Source organism: Eumetopias jubatus, unplaced genomic scaffold (genome assembly GCF_037043125.1).
Source record: "Eumetopias jubatus isolate StellerSeaLion01/CBP00866 unplaced genomic scaffold, mEumJub1_p1.0 scaffold_10, whole genome shotgun sequence".
Taxonomy (NCBI): Eukaryota; Metazoa; Chordata; class Mammalia; order Carnivora; family Otariidae; genus Eumetopias; species Eumetopias jubatus.
The window spans coordinates 76,395,944-76,412,495 of NW_028274816.1; the positions used below are offsets into that span (position 1 = coordinate 76,395,944).

Consider the following 16,552-nt stretch of genomic DNA (forward strand, 5'->3'; position numbering starts at 1 on the left):
GTTGAATTGAATTTTCAAAGCATATGAGGCTGGCCACCTCTGCACTTGTGGGAGTAATTTGCAGCAGAGCTATATTTTTTGAGTTATGTAACGCATTTAATCTTGTTCCTAGGTCCAGCCTGATGACTGGAGGGGCTAAGCGAGGAGTCCCCAACCCTTGGCTCTTTGAGGAGCCGGAAGAGACCAGAGGTTTGGGTTTTGATGAAATCCGGCAACAGCAGCAGAAAATTATCCAAGGTACTGAACCCCCCAAGAGTGTGGGCCTTTGTCAGATATTTACTGCAGCCTTGAGTGTTCCTTACACCCATTGAAGATCATAGGGAAAGCCATTGGTCCTTTAAAACTCTTGGTGAGGGGCGCCTGAGTGGCTCAGATGGTGAAGCATCTGCCTTCAGCTCAGGTCATGATCCCGGGGTCCCGGGATCGAGTCCCGCATTGGGCTCCTGGCTCAGCGGGGAGCCTGCTTCTCCCTCTCCCCCTGCCTCTCCCCCTGCTCATGCTCTCTCTCTGTATCTCTGTGTCTCAGATGAATACATAAAATCTTTAAATAAATAAATAATAAAACTCTTGGTGATTTTGTGCCTCACGTCCTGAGGCATATAGACAGATGGTGTCATCCGTCCAGGTGGCCCATGGACGTCGTGATTCTCCATGGGGGGGGGGGCGGCACTCACACGGCTCCGATTCTCATAGATGGTGTCATCCATCCAGGTGGCCCATGGACGTCGTGATTCTCCATGGGGGGGGGGCGGCACTCACACGGCTCCGATTCTCATAGATGGTGTCAGCCATCCAGGTGGCCCATGGACGTCGTGATTCTCCATGGGGGGGGGGGCGGCACTCACACGGCTCCGATTCTCATAGATGGTGTCATCCATCCAGGTGGCCCATGGACGTCGTGATTCTCCATGGGGGGGGGGCACTCACACGGCTCCGATTCTCATAGATGGTGTCATCCATCCAGGTGGCCCATGGACGTCGTGATTCTCCATGGGGGGGGGCACTCACACAGCTCCGATTCTCATAGATGGTGTCATCCGTCCACGTGGCCCATGGACGTCGTGATTCTCCGTGGGGTGGGGGGGGCGGCACTCACATGGTTCCGATTCTCATACAGCCGCGCGAATCTGAGGTGTGTGCCTCCCTCCCTTTACTCCATGATGGGACTCCTTCTTCAAACACAACGCTCCCACCTTTTTCTTCTACAAAATAAATCCATTTGGCTTTTACCTTCGAGTTTATCTTGTCCAGTGGCTTTTAAGCCTAATTGGTTTTTTACGTTCTTCTCTTTTTTAAATTGCAGAAGTAGTGCATGATTGGTTATGGAAGGTTCAAACAATACAGGGTTGCGTAATGGGGAAAGCTCTCCTTATTGGTTCTCCAGTCTCAAACTGTAAACAGACCAAGCTGTGTTTCCTCGGGCTTTTTTTCTACACACATACACACATGTAAACACACATATTTTTACATCAGTGAGATCATGATATAGGTAATGCCATAGCTTTTACTTTTTTTTATTTAACGTGTGTCATAGACATTTTTCATGTTCCCGTTTTTGTACATGGTTTTCGTGTATTACAGATATGTTATTCTTTCTAATTCCTTTTAAAAACAGTTTTACTGAGATATACTTGACATGTCATAAATAGCACATATTTAAAATGTATGAATAAATAAGTTTTGACATATGTATGACACTGTGCATGTCCTGTACGTTTTTTTATCAGATTTATTCCTAAGTATTTCATGGTTTTTATTCTCTTATTAATGGTATTTTAAAATTTCTACTTCTGATTGTCGCCAGTGTATAAAAGTACAACTGATTTATGTATATTGATCTTGGATCACGCAACCTTGCTAAACTCACTAATTTGTTAAGGGCTTTTTTGTAAAGTCCATAGGACTTTCTTTTTTCTTTTTTTTAGAGCAGTTTTAGGTACAGAGCAAAATATAGTTGAAGGTTCTTTTGCATGTGAATGTCTAGTTGTTCCAGCACCGTTTGTTGAAAAGACTGTCTTTGCTCCATTGTTTTACCTTTGCTGCTTTGTCAGAGATCATTACTATATTTATGTGGGTCCATTTCCGGGCAGTCCGTTCTGTTCTGTTGATCTGTTTGTTCTTTCATCCGTACCACAGTGTCTTAATTACTATAGCTTTAGAGTAACTCTTGAGGTCAGGTAGTGTCAGTGTTCTACTTTTGTTCTCCTGCAATATTGTGTAGGCTATTTTGAGTCTTTTGCCTCTCCATATACATTTTAGAGTCCGTTTGTCAATATCCACAAAATAACCTGCTGGGATCTTGACTGAGGTTGCATTAGGTCTATAAAGTGGGGGGAAAACTGATGTCTTGACAAACTGAGTCTTTCTATCCACATCCATGGAATATCTCTCTTTTAGTTCTTTTTTTTTCTTTAAAGATTTTATTTATTTATTTGAGAGAGAGAATGAGATAGAGAGAGCATGAGACGGGGGAAGGTCAGAGGGAGAAGCAGACTCCCTGCTGAGCAGGGAGCCCGATGCGGGACTCGATCTCAGGACTCCAGGATCATGACCTGAGCCGAAGGCAGTCACTTACCCAACTGAGCCACCCAGGCGCCCTCTTTTAGTTCTTTTTTGATTCCATTCATCAGTTTACAATTTTCCTCATATAGATCTTGTACATATTTTGTTAGATTAGACCTAAATACTTCATTTTGAGGGATGCTAATTTAAATGGTATTGTGTTTTTAATTTCAAATTACACCCATTGGTTGCTGGTTTATAGTCAAGTGAATGCCTTTTGTATATTAATCTTGTATCCTGCAACCTTGTTATAATCGCTTATTAGTTTCAGGAGATTTTTGTTAGTCCTTTTGGATCTTCCCCATTACATGATCATGTCATCTCCAAACAAAGTTTTCTTTCTTTCTTCCCAATTTGTACCTGTTTTTTCATCTTGTCTTGTCTCATCTAATCGCATCTAGAACTTCCAGGACAATGTTGGAAAGGAGTGTTGGGAGAGGATGTCCTTTCCTTGTACCTGATCTTAGTGGGAAAGCTTCAGGTTTCACACCATCAAGTGTGATGTTAGTTCTGGGGATTTTGTAGGTATTCTTTATCAAGTTGAGGAAACTCTCCTCCATTCCTAGTTCACTGTGAGTTTTTAATCACGAATGAATGTTGGATTTTGTCAAGAATTCTTTCTGCATCTAGTGATAGGATCATATGATTTTTCCTTTTTGGCCTGTGAATATGATGGGTTACATTAATTGATTAATTTGAATGTTGGACCCGGCATACATACCTAGGATAAATCTCACTGCTTGTGGTGTATTATGTATCGTTGGATTTGATTTGCTAATATATTTTTTGACGATTTTTGTGTCTATTAACATGAGTGCTACTGGTCTGTGTTTTTCTTTTCTTTAATGTCTTTGTCTAGTTTTGGGATAGGACAGTGGTGGCCTCAGAAAATGGCTTAGGAAGTATCCTCTTTGCTTCTGTCCTCTGAAAGAGATCGTAGAGAATTGGTACAATTTCTTCCTTCGATGTTTGGTAGAATTCACCAGTGAGGGGCGCCTGGGTGGCTCAGTCGTTAAGCGTCTGCCTGCAGCTCGGGTTGTGGTCCCAGGGTCCTGGGATCGAGCCCCGTGTGGGGCTCCCTGCTCAGCAGGGAGCCTGCTTCTCCCTCTCCTGCTCCCCCTGCTTGTGTTCCCTCTCTTGCTGTGTCTCTCTCTGTCAAATAAATAAATAAAATCTTTAAAGAAAAAAAAAAAGAATTCACCAGTGAATCCATTTGGGCCTGGTGTTTTCTGTTTTGGGAGGTTATTGTTAATTCAATTTCTTTAATAGATAACAGACCTATTCAGATTGTCAGTTTCTTCTTGCGTGAATGTTGACAGCTTGTGTCTTTCTAGAAATTGGGCCATTTCGTCTAGGTAGTCAAATCTGTGGGCATAAAGTTGTTCATAATATTTCTTTATTATCCTTTTGATGTCAATTAGATCTGTAGTGGTGTCCACTTTTTTCATTTCTGATTAGTCATTTGTGTTCTTTTTTTTTTTTTTTTTTTAGTTAGCTTGGTTAGAGGCTTACTGGTTTTATTATCTTTCTGGTTTCATTGATTTTACTCTGTTGATTTCTTATTTAAATTTCATTGATTTCTCTTATTATTCTGCTTACTTTGGATTTAATTTGCCCTTTCTTAAAAAAAGATTTTATTTATTTAAGAGAGAGTGAGCAAGAGAGAGGACAAGTGGGGAGGAGAAGGAGAAGCAGGCTCCTGGTGAGCAGGGAGCCCAGCGCGGGGCTGGGTCCCAGGACCCTGGGATCATGACCTGAGCTGAAGGCAGACGCTTAACGGACTGAGCCACCCAGGCGCCCCTGATTTGGTCTTTTTCTAGTTTTCTGAAATGTGGAAAAGACTCTTGATCTTAGACCGCTCTTCTGTTCTCACATATGCAGTCAATGCTATAAATTTCACTCTATGTACTACTTTTGTCATATCTGGTAAATTTAGTTTTGTTTTCATATTCATTTACTGCAAAGTATTCTTAAAGTTACCTTAAGATTTCTTTTTGATCATGTGTTATTTAGAAGTATGTTGTTTAATCTCCACATATTTGGGTGTTTTCCAGTTATCTTTCTGTTACTGATTTCTAATTTAATTCCATTGTAGTTTGAGAGCAGACGTTGTATGATTTCTGTTTTTAAACATTTGTCAGTGTATGTTTTGTGGCCCAGAATGTGGTTTATCTTGGTGAATATTCCATGTAAGCTTGAGAAGTATATGTATTCTGCTTCCGTTGGATGAAATAATCTGTAGATGTCCATTATAGCCAGTTGATTGAGAGTGATGGTGAGTTTAACCTAGTCCTTACTGATTTTCCTGCCTGCTGAATCTGTCCATTTCTGATAGAGGGATGTTAAATCTCAACCGTAATAATGGATTTATCTATTTCTCCTTGCAATTCTATCGGTTTTTGCCCCATGTCGTTTGATACTCTGTTGTTTAGGCATGTACACATTAAAGATTGTTGTGTCTTCCGGGAATCAACCACCTTATATTTAGGTAATGATTCTCTTTGTCCCAGATAACTTTACTTGCTTTGAGGTCTGCTCTGTCTGAAATTAATATAGCTACTCCTGTTTTCTTTTGATGAGTGTTAGTACAATTTGTCTTTCTCCATCCATTTACTTTTAATCTATATGTGCCTTTATATTTAAAGTGGGGCTCTTGTAGACAACATGTAGTTGATGCTTGTTTTTTGGATCCACTCTGACATTCTTTTTCTTTTAATTATTGTGGTTTTGCTTCTTCATTTCAATCTGGATGCCTTTTATTTCTTTTTCTTGCCCTATTGCATTTGCTACAATATCCAGTACAACGTTGACTAGAAATTGTGAGAGCAGACGTCCTTACCTTGTTTCTAACCTTAGCCGGGGAACATTCATTTGGAAGCCAGGTGTGAATTTTTCTTTTTTTGGTACTAGATGTTTTTGTATTTCTAGAAATATTCTTGAGATTTTTGGGGGGGTGGGTTGCAGTTATTTGGGTATTATTTTGTAAGGTGAACCAGAACAGTGTTTATTTTAGAGGAGGAGTCAGCAAACCACGACCTGTTGGCCACATCTTATCCACCACCTGTTTTTGTAGTGGGCTGCAAGCTAAAAACAGTTCTTCCATTTTTAAGTGGCTGAAAAATAGAAGAAGGCAATTTCGTGACTTGTAAAAATTATATAAAAGTCAAATAAAGTTCTGTGGGAGCACAACCATGCTCACTTATTTTTGTCTTACCTATGGATGCTTTCCTGCTGCAGCAGCAGAGTTGAAAGCTGCACTGGGGACCATATGAACCACAGAGCCCCAAATGTTTACTGTCTGGCCCTTCATAGAAAATGTTTGCTGGCTCCAGCGTAGAGGTAGTCTAGCCCGCTACAGAGCTAAAAGTGTTCTGAGCACTCTGATGCCCCGTAAATCATGAGGCAACCTTGTTGGTGAGAATAGGAACTATGTCCAACCCAGTTTGCGCTCAGAGGGTCATTCCCTCTGGCTTGCAGGTGGTTCTTTCCCTTATGCACGTGTCCTGGTTAGTGGACACCCAACTGACGCCTCAAGGTGGACCCCGTGCACACCTTCAGAGATTCTTGTGTATGCAGCCCTTCCCTCTGTGCTGTGCCCTGTGTACTCTCCCCTCCTTGACCTATTTGATGCTTCTCAGTGCAGGGCTGGGCTCCCTCTGGGCACCCCCCACCCCCACCCTGGGCAATATTTGGGAGCAGCCCTAGAGCTCATCTCAGTTGTTTCCTGTCCCTCGGGGAGCACTGTCCTTCATTTCCTGATGTCCGTGTCTCTCTTGAAACTGTTGTTTTATATATTTTGCCTGTGGTTTTGTGTTTTTGTTTTTTTTTCCAGTTGTTTTTTCAGTTGTTTCAGGCCAGAAGTAAATCAGGTCCCTGTCACTCGCTCTTGGCCAGAAGCAGAAGTCTAATTCTGTCTTGAACTCCCTGTTCACAGTGGAATTATCTAGTAAATGGACCTCTGTGCCTCCCTTATCTCTTTAATTGTATGTACTTCTCCCATTATTGTGTCTGAAGCAAAATGAACCACACAGAGCACTGTGCACAGCAATTCACCTATAGGGCTTTATCCTTCCGGACTCACGGTTCCTGAAAGGCGTGTCTCGCTCACTAAGAGTAATGAATTTTCTAGCATTGTTGCCTTTTTTTTTTTGCCCAGAAAAGCTGCTTTCAGTCAGGAGAAGTATCCCCATCACTGAGAGGGTGCTGCATGCAGAGACTGTGGTAGGTCAGGTGTGAGAGAATGCCACCTGCAGGTTTTTGTGTCGAGCCTCCAAAGCAGAGAGCATCCTTATTGAGATGCCCGCCCTTTGAAGGCCCCACCGACCTTTGGGGTGCGTGGAGGGGTGGGGACGGGACGGGCAGATGGAGGAGTGGGGGACAGTAGCTGGGTGCATTCAGGACATTTTCTTCTTCTCCCCTTACCTTGGTGTTCTGAAATGCTGTATTCCTCTTCGCTTTCCCAGCGAGCTGTTTTTCAAGGATAAGCACACACACACACACACAAATGGAAGCCATATTGACGTTAAACCCTTATTAGTCTTTTCTCTGCCTGAAGAATCTTGGGGATGGGCTGAGGTTGCCATGGTTTTCCTTCATTGCCAGGTCCTGCACTGGAAGAAATAAGGGACCATGAAGGGTCATGTCTAACTTCCTTTCGCCCATGGAATCTGTTAGCTTTTCTGTACTTTTGTTGACCCTTAGAAAACACTTTGAAAATCATCCTAAAATAACAGTTCATTGGTAGAACTCAGGCTCAAGGCAATGAATGCTTTCCTTTTCTAACCTAGAAACGAAGCCTCATGACAACCAGTTAGCCCCAGCTCTGACTTCTGTGCTGAAGCTGTAATTTGAGGTACCGATGGACATTAGGCAGAAGATGGGTGAGGGGCTGACATTAACCGAATCACCTCGAAAATCCCTGAGATACAGCAAAGGAGGGTGACTTTTTGGTTAGACCCTTGCCTCTGAGTCGGATGGCAGACTGTGGAGGAGGTATGAAGTACCCTTCTACCTTTACTCAGGGACTCTCTGTAGATAGGGTTTTAATGCCGTCTCTTCGTACCACGATTCTGGATTCTAGCAGAAAGTTGGGCACTCGTTCTGGACTTCTGTGTTCTTAGGTCCCTCCAGGTTGTCACGTGAAATAGCAGCAGGGAAAGTGACCTGCCAGACTGGCAAAGCTGGGCAGCTAATCTTTGAACCCTGGCAACCATAACTTCACAGACAACTTTCTTGGAAGATACCCTTTCCGGTAGCTGTCACCTACACCAGGATTCCTTTCCTCAGATCTTAAAACGCAAACAAAAATAGAAACATCCACTCTTAGGACTTGCTCTGGGAGTTTTCCCAATGGAGTAATTAACTTTATCCAGCAGATCCAGCTGTCCTCATCTGTCCCTTACTTCCCCTTATCCAGGGAGAGCTCCTCCTTGTGTCAAATGTGAGAATTCTTCCCATTGCTTCTGTCCGGGCCCTAACTCATACAGCATCAGCTACTTTTCCTTATGATCTAAACTCAGAGGGCTATCTAGTATTGCCCACAAGCCCTCCCCTGTGTCCAGCAGAGTCTGAGGTGCGTTCTTGTGCAAGCCTAGTGGGCCCTCTGTGGTCGTTCCTTGATTGAAGCGTATGTATTAAGCATGCTCTGTACCACCACTTGGGCTCAGAACTGGGGCAAAAATACAGGAAAAGAAGACACAGCTCCAGCCGTTGGGGCCCTTGTCATGTACGTGGTCAGGGGCCTGAGGTTGCAGCTCTTAGGAATGTCCCCTGGTTTTCTTTATTTGTTAAAATGTCGCCAACTTTTTGCTGTGGACAGTTTCAAAACTGTAGGTAGAGAGAGTAAGATAACGATCCCGTTTTGCCCAGTGGTTGCTTCAACCGTTACCACCTCCTAACCAGTCTCGTTTCATCTCTCTCTCTACCTCCCCATCCTGCCCATCCCCGGGGTTATTTTTGAAGCAAATCCTAGATGTCCTATCATTTCAATGGTGGATATTCTGGAATATAGCTCTAAAGTATGTTTATAAAAGAAAAGGATTGTTTTTTTAAATATAACCACAATGCCATTATCACCCTTAATAAGTTAACAGGAATTCCTTAATATTTGATTAAATATCCAGTGTTCAAATCTCCCAGATTGCCCACGATGGACTTTTTTTTTAGTTCATTCGATTCAGGATCTGAATGTGGCCTATACATTACAACTGATTGACATGTCCCTCAAGTTTCTTTAATAGATAGGTACTTTTGCCAACTCTCTCTTTTTCCCTTTGCAGTTTCTCCATTGAAGAAGCAGGGTCATTCGCCCTGTATTTTCCCACTATCTAGACTTGCTATTTGTAATCCCATATATTGTTTAACATATTCCTCTGCCACACATATTTTCTCTAAATTGGTAGTTAGATTTTGTGGCTTGATCAGAATCAAGTTTGTTATTTTTGGCAAGAACACGTTATGATGATTGTCCCTCTCTGATCTAGAGCCACCAGATAGTCCTCCCACAATTACATGATGTTCAGTTAGAGGATGGTTTTTCAGAATGTCTAAAGATAGGAAGGATCCAAACACCTAATTATTCCAAAGGGAATTTCAAAAACAGTGATTGTATTAGTTTTCCGTTGCTGCAGCAATAAATTTGCACAAACATAGGGAAGTTTGTGCAAGTTTATTATCTTACTGTTCCACAGGTCAGAAGTTCAATACAGCTCTTCCTGGGCCAAGATCAAGGTGTTGGCAGGGCTGGTTCCTTTCTGGAGGCTCCAGGGAAGAATTTGTTCCCTCACCTTTTCTGGCTTCTCGAGGCCCCCCACATCCCTTGGCTCTCAGTCCCCTTCAGTGTTCAAAGCCAGAAACTTGCATCTCCTGACCCTCTTCGAGTCTCCCTCTGACTGCAGCTGGGAAAGAGTCTCTGTTTTGAAGGACTCACGATTACACTGGGCCCACCTGGATCATCCAGAACACTCTCCCATCTCAAATTCCTTAGCCTTAATCACATCTGCAGAGTTACTTTTGCCATGTAAGGTCTCATAATCTCAGGTTCTAGGGATTGGGATGTGGACTTCTCCAAGGGGCCATTATTCTGGGTAGCATGATGCTCATCCATTCTTAAAAATCAACACCATTATAATACTGACAGACGATTGATAAGAGTGTGGTATGTTGCAAATGATTATATCATAGTGACGGGGGTTATGTGTTGGAGGGCAGACTAGGGGTAATGAGCTACGAGTGTGCCATGAGCGTAGTTTCGCATGGCTCTGCATAATTGCGTGGGTCTTTATTGTTTCTGTCTCTGTGAGTAGCAGCATTTTCTCTTGCTCATTGTCTCTCGGGTGACCACACTGCATCCCCTTAGAAATGCCATTGTAAGCCTGGAGAAGCTCAGGTCATCAGTATGATTATTAATACATACACAGCATCTCTGTTAGTTGGACCCTCTGTGTCTTTGGATTATGGAATGGAAACTTATCGTAGCACTTTACCATAGTGAGGAGGTACCAGGATCTTACAGAAATGAGCTGAGTGGCACAGAATTTTTGACCCTTGTTCTGTTTTGCATCAGCGAGATAACCTTTTGGTAGTCAAGTCAGACAGTGAGTCAAGGTGGAGAGAAGAGAGTGCAGTAGTATCGGTATTTCCATTCATAATCTATGTCTCTACCAGATAAAGCAACTTCGGAGCATTCATGATTCTTCTCCTAATTGTAAACTGTAGAGGAGTCTCCTTTCCTCTTGTTAAATTGTTTTACCTTTTAACCCACATTGACCCTTGACCCCTGATCCTTTATATAGATTATTCTTGGGATGCATTTGGAATTTTGCTGTAACGTCGGCCATCCTATAGCAGCACTAGGTTGACGATAGATTTACGTTGGAGGCCATCCAAAAGGTTGTTGCTAAAGACCAAAAGGACCTCATTATAAAGTGATTTTGCTATGAAATGGTCCCTTGGAACAATCCCTGGAGACAGCGGGTCATTTGTATAGTTAAAAATGTACATAGTGTCAAAAAAATGTTACTGAGGGGTCCTTACCTCACACCGTTAGTTTAAATAAATTCCAGATGAATTAACAAGTTAGGTGTAATGGCTTAATTCCATAAAAAGACAAGGAGTAAACGTTACTGTGCTCTTGGGTAAGAAAAGACCTTCGTGATTTTTGTAGATATGCTTTTCTGTGACACAGTCATTTAAAAATCCCCATCAACAAGTGAAGTTGTGAGTGGCTTGTTGCCCTCACCTGGCATATTGCTGGGGTAGAAAGAGTTCTTATCATAACTCAGCCCCAGAACGTTCTTCCCAGTGCACCTGAAAGTGAAGAAAAAACTTCAAAGAGCCCGATAACCATGGAGACTGCCCAGTGAAAAACAAAAACAGAAACAAAGGAAATAACATCACATTTTAAAGAAAGGCTCTTGAGTAACTTGAATTCTTTTACCTTTAAATTTTCAAAATCTAGCGAAGTGATATATCTTCAATTTTTAAAAGAAAAATGCTATTTTCCTATACATTGTTCTGTATCCTCCTTTTTAACTGACCTACGTATCATTAACTTCTTTTAACATCAAAATGTTCATGTACGATATCATTTTTAATAGCTATCTAATGTTTTACTCATGAATATACTATATGTTTTTAAACAGATCCCTGTGTTTGGGCATTAGATAGTTTCCAATTTTCCACTACTATACTTGTATGCCTCTGGGGTCCAATCAGGAAAAAGAGATTTGAACAGGGAAAATGGAATATTTTTATTAACCTTAGCAGGGGAGCAGAGGAATAAGGCAGGATACTCAGTGACCAGCAAGCCCAAGTCCTACCGGCCGCTCCGAGGGAGGGACTGCTGGTCGACCAGGGCCCCGGGACACTCAGCGGGGGGCGGGCAGGAGTAGCTTGGCAGCATTGCAGGAGCTTGTCGAGGGAGCAGGCGGTAGCTCAGAAGCCAAACACCATCCTTTGGCCGAGTCTCTGCAGTCCTGCCTATTGACAGAGCTGGCAAAGGAAAAAATACTTAGAGGATCCAGATGCGTTTTCACCGAACAGCCAAAAAGGGTGACTTTGGGACTGAGAGGCAATAAACCGATAACCAGCCTAGGAAATGTTTCGGGGAATATCCTTGTAAATACTTCAATGCATACCATCTGAACGTTTTCTTACGTTCGTACACATGGAATTGAGAGATGAAAAGTTGGCACGATTTGCTCTGTAGAAAGATATGTTTCCTGTCCTCCCATGACAATGCTTACGAGCTTCTCCTTCACACGTTAGTTAACCCTGGGCATTAGCATGCTTTTCAATCCTTCCAAATATGATAATCTAAAAAAAAATCTCATCATTGTTCCTTATTGATATTTTTAAAAAATCAGCGCTGTCAAGGCTTTTATTTATTTTTCCTTTGGTATTCTTTTGTGAACTTCATGTCTCTATCCTTTGCCCATTTATAAAATTGGAATATTTTTCTTACTGATCTGCCTATGCTCTTTATGTATTGAAGTTTAAAACGTTGATGTAGTCAAATCTTTTGTTATTTCATTTGTAATATTTAAAATTTTAATTTATCTGGAAATCGTTTTAGTTTAAGGTATGAGGTAGGTACTTAATATTTTTTTCTTTATTTTCTCTTTAATATTAACTGTTTTTTTCTCTTTTTCTGACCTCAAGTGTTATTTTTACAGTATATTGAATTGTATTACATGCCTGGGTATGGACTTGAAATTGTTTTCCTTTGGTTTTTAGTGGCCTCTTTTACTTTCTCTTTCAGAGCAGGATGCAGGCCTGGATGCCCTGTCCTCTATCATAAGTCGCCAGAAACAGATGGGGAAGGAAATTGGGAATGAACTAGATGAACAAAACGGTAAGAACATGTCTGGGGTTGATCACTTTTGCCGTTTGGTGTAAATACTAAAGGTGGGAATATTTGTTAAATGATTTTAATACTACAAAACATGTAAAGTAGTTTAGCATCGATGGATTATTACAGTTCAACGCAGTTGATGTTGCTTTGTGGCAGATTTAGATTATAGTTAGCTGAACACTATGTAAAGAAATTTGGTAAGAAATTTCTAGTCCTTTGTCGCTGCTTTAAAAAATACTTTGTTTTACGAGCGCCATGTCCCAGGAGCTTTTCCTTTATGTGATAATGGGGTGAAATTGCTCAGAGCGTTGTACACTGGTATGTGGCGCTCCGGGCCGCGGGGACCCTGTGTCATCCACATGCCCAGTGGAGCTGGCTCTTCTTCCCTCATAAATTCCAGACTGCAGGGCAGAAAAGTGCTTGAAGATCTCTGTTCAGGACTTGATGTGACAGATCCGGTTGGAGCAAGATTAATTTGCAAACCACAGCAGGATGGCTTGGGGAAAACAGAGCTTTGTTGGGGGCCTACATGAAAAGCTCCCACGCTTGTGGCACGTGGTACGAGGGGCCAGGGCCTGGTAGGAGCCCCGCGGTGGTCGGAATGGAGAGGAAGAGAACAGAGGCAGGTGATTGATGGCGCTTGTACCGTGGTGGACAGTTGGGGGGCTGGGGGGGCCAGTGGTCTGTGAGTGGAGATCCCAAGTCCAGTTGGGACATGTCCAGTTAGAGATGCCACTGAGCCATCTGAGTGGCAGTGTTGAGTCGACAGTTGGTGGTTTGGTACCAGAGCTCAGTGAGAGCACAGGACCAACGAGAAGGGATGTCAGAAGTTTCTGACACGTGGAGGTGACATGTGAAAGCATAGAAACGATGGGGGTCTCCATCTGTGTCATTGCATTTAATCAGTACACAGCATCATGAAGGTGATGCTAGCCCTGCTTGCTAGCGATGGAGCTCAGAGTGGCTGAGGGGCCTCCTAATGTCACATCACGTGTAAGTGACAGCATCGAAATCCCAGCACGGGTCATCTGATTCTCGTGACTGCTTTTTCTACCACATTGCCCTTCCTCTCTAAAGAAGACAACATAAGGAGAGAAAAGTGGGAGGTTCTAAGGTTTTAGCTCTGGTGATAGTGCCATGGAGGCTCACAGTGGCATGGCTTTCAAGAAAAATGGCCACAGACCTGTGAGCACGGCAGCCCTGGGAATGGATGATGCTCACTCTGAGAGCAGGGCTGCACCTGTCAGAACTATACAGCAAGTATTTCTTTTTTCGATCTCCATAAAGAATGAGTTCATTTCTTCCCCCGACACTACTGCATTTATCATAAATAAATAAATTCATATATTTATAAGTAGATTGCTAAAGCAAATGGAGAAACCCTCTCTCTTTATAATGCTAATAGTGGTTATTACTAGTTCAAGCACAGAGGGGAGGATATTTGAGTCCTTTTCCTGATGGTGCTAACGTGAATGTCCTGATTTATATATTTGCGTATAATTCAGTGATTGGCCAGTTCCTTCCTAGAGAGAGTGTTAGTAAGAAACTAAGCTCTAGAGAAAATCTGCTTACCATAGGTATAATTGTTCTTTAAAAAAAAATTTATTTATTTTAGAGAGCGGGAGGGGCAGAGGGAGAGGGAGAGAATCTTAAGCAGGCTCCTCACTGAGCGCCCAGGCCTACCCCAGGCTCGATCCCACGACCCTGAGATCACGACCTGAGCCCAAACCAAGAGTTGGATGCTCAACCGATTAAGCCACCCAGGCGCCCCTAATTATTCTTTCTCTAAGGGAAATATAGCCAATTTAGCGGTCAGACTAGAAAGGATTCTAGCCACCAGGATGGTGAAGCATGCCCATCCTGTGATGTGCCTTGGTAAGCCACTGTGTAGTCATTTCTGGGTAGGTGGCTAAGAACGGATGGTACATTCTTTAGCGGGTGACTTGCTGACTTCCCGGGTGAGATCACCATGCATCTTTCCAGCATAAGCAATCTTACCAGCATGTCCTTGTCTTGTCTTCCCTGGAGTCTGGTGGTTATCATACTTTGCTGCCCATTAGAATCACCCGGGGGGCTTTTAAACTCCTGGAAGCTCGAGCCATACCAGTGTTTTAGATTTCTCTTATTGCTGTAACAAATTACCACAAACTTAGGGGCTTAAAAACAACACACGTTTATCATCTTACAGTTCTGGAGGTCAGAAATCTGACCCAGATCTACCTGGGCTAAAAAAAAAAAAAAAGCAAGGTGTGGGCAGGGCTGCATTCCTTTCTGGAGGCTCCAGGGGAGAACTAATTTCCTTGCCTTTTCCAGCTTCTAGAGGCTTCCTCCATTCCTTGGCTTGTGGCCCCCTCCTCCATCTTCAGAGCCAACACCAGTGAACTGAGTCTTGCTAAATCACATCACCCTGACCTCTAACTTCTGTCTCCCTCTTCTGCTCTTAAGGACCTTTGTGATTCCATCTGGCCCACCCAGATAATCTAGGATAATTTCCCCATTTTAAGGTCAGTTGGTTAGCAACCTTAATGCCTCTTGGCCATGTACTATAACATAGTTACAGGTTCCGGGGACTGGAATGTAGACACCTTCCAGGGACCATTGTTCCACTCCCCACCCTACTTATACCAGTTAGACTGGAGTCTCCAGGGGTGGGGCCCAAGCATCCGCATCTTTAAGGCTTCCCAGATGTTTCATTGTGCTGCCGAGTTTGGGAACCAGTGTCCCCATTGGATGTGAGCGCTCTCCATTCGTGTTGTCTCTCCCGTGCCCGCATTGCAGCTACAGATCCCACTCACGTGCGCAGACGTACACTCAGAGTTACACAGACACACACATGTACCATCCTCGCCAGGGTTCTGATCTCATGTTTTCCCCCCATCCTTTTCCCTTCTTCCTCGGTACCTCCCAGTCCTCAGCTCCATCCCAGCCCTGGTTGCATACATGTGTACATAGGCAAACAGGAGGTATTTTTCCACTTAGTTGCCAAAATAAGCTGGGTTTTCTCTGTGGTGGCCTCCCAGAGAGATTGCAGTTATGCTGGTGGTTTTCTAATGTGCACATTTGCTCTTCAGAAATAGGGCAGAGTCAGCCATTTTCCTTCATAGGGACTGAGAGACTCTCTGAGGATAAAAAATTATATCCCTGCCAAGACTACAATCAGCCTTTATTCCTTTTGTCAAAAGCAAAAAGGCCATTATATCTGTAGGTATTGAGAACAGGGTGGCAGCCCCATCTGGATTTTTATTGTGACCTGAGTGTATAATGAGGAGCCAGGGACACTGGAGAAGGATGCCACTTTTGTTGTAAATATCTCTGTTTGATTTACTGACCTACTGAATTAGTCTTTTGGTTTTCATTAAATGAGAAAAACAATAGGCTAAGATAATGGCCAGCTGGCTATTTTGGAATCAACTACCAAAACCTTACTAACAAAATACATTGTACTTAGGACATAACCACAAAGCTGATTATCATCAATTTAAGAATTCGGGTTCCAGTCTTCTCACATAGATTTAAAAAGGGCCAGACCAACACCAGTAACTGCCCTGTTCATATGCCGATGACCAAGCCTCATGAGGAAAAGGATTAGCCGTTAAATGAAAATCCCAGTACTGGAGACCCTAAACTGTACCTGGGTCTGGGGGTTGGGGAGCCGAGCCAAGGAGATCACCTTATGGAAATACAGAGTTCAGTGCCCTTCGGTTCAAGCCGAAATGTATGGATGCCTGGGCACAAAGGGCTCTTGTCAGACTACCTAGGTGCCTTTCCAGAATGGGGAGTCATGGTGCTGGTTTACCAAACCATTCCTTAAAGTTCATGCTCAAGAGGACAGGGCCTTTTGAAAAGAACACTAACACAAGAAAATGACTGGGATTGACTTGACTAACATAGTAGTTCCTAAGACCTCATTTTGGCATTGGCCAAGCCTTAAAGTCAGCACCAAGAAGGACCACAGAGGCATGGTTCCGATGGTAGAAACAGCACCAAGAACAGACTGTTCCATGAAGCTTTGCTAATGTGTGCCAATCCTCATCATTCTTTTTGATGTGCAGATGTCCCAAATTTGGCCCAGTCCTTCTGATGCTTCTCTCTTAATCTTTGAGCACTTCCTTGTTTTCTGAAAGAAACCAAAATGAC

The 16,552-nt window shown here is 43.0% G+C and overlaps 1 protein-coding gene across 4 annotated transcripts in view; it reads left to right on the forward strand.

The window, feature by feature from the left end:
- Positions 1–16,552, forward strand: part of STX8 (syntaxin 8) — a 255,090-nt gene that overhangs the window by 54,259 nt on the left and 184,279 nt on the right. For all 4 annotated transcript variants that reach the window (XM_028124955.1, XM_028124957.2, XM_088027971.1 and 1 more), the window contains exons 5-6: positions 113–237; positions 12,323–12,415. In XM_028124955.1, coding sequence (XP_027980756.1) covers positions 113–237; positions 12,323–12,415 — 218 coding nt within the window. The remainder of the gene's footprint in view (positions 1–112; positions 238–12,322; positions 12,416–16,552) is intronic.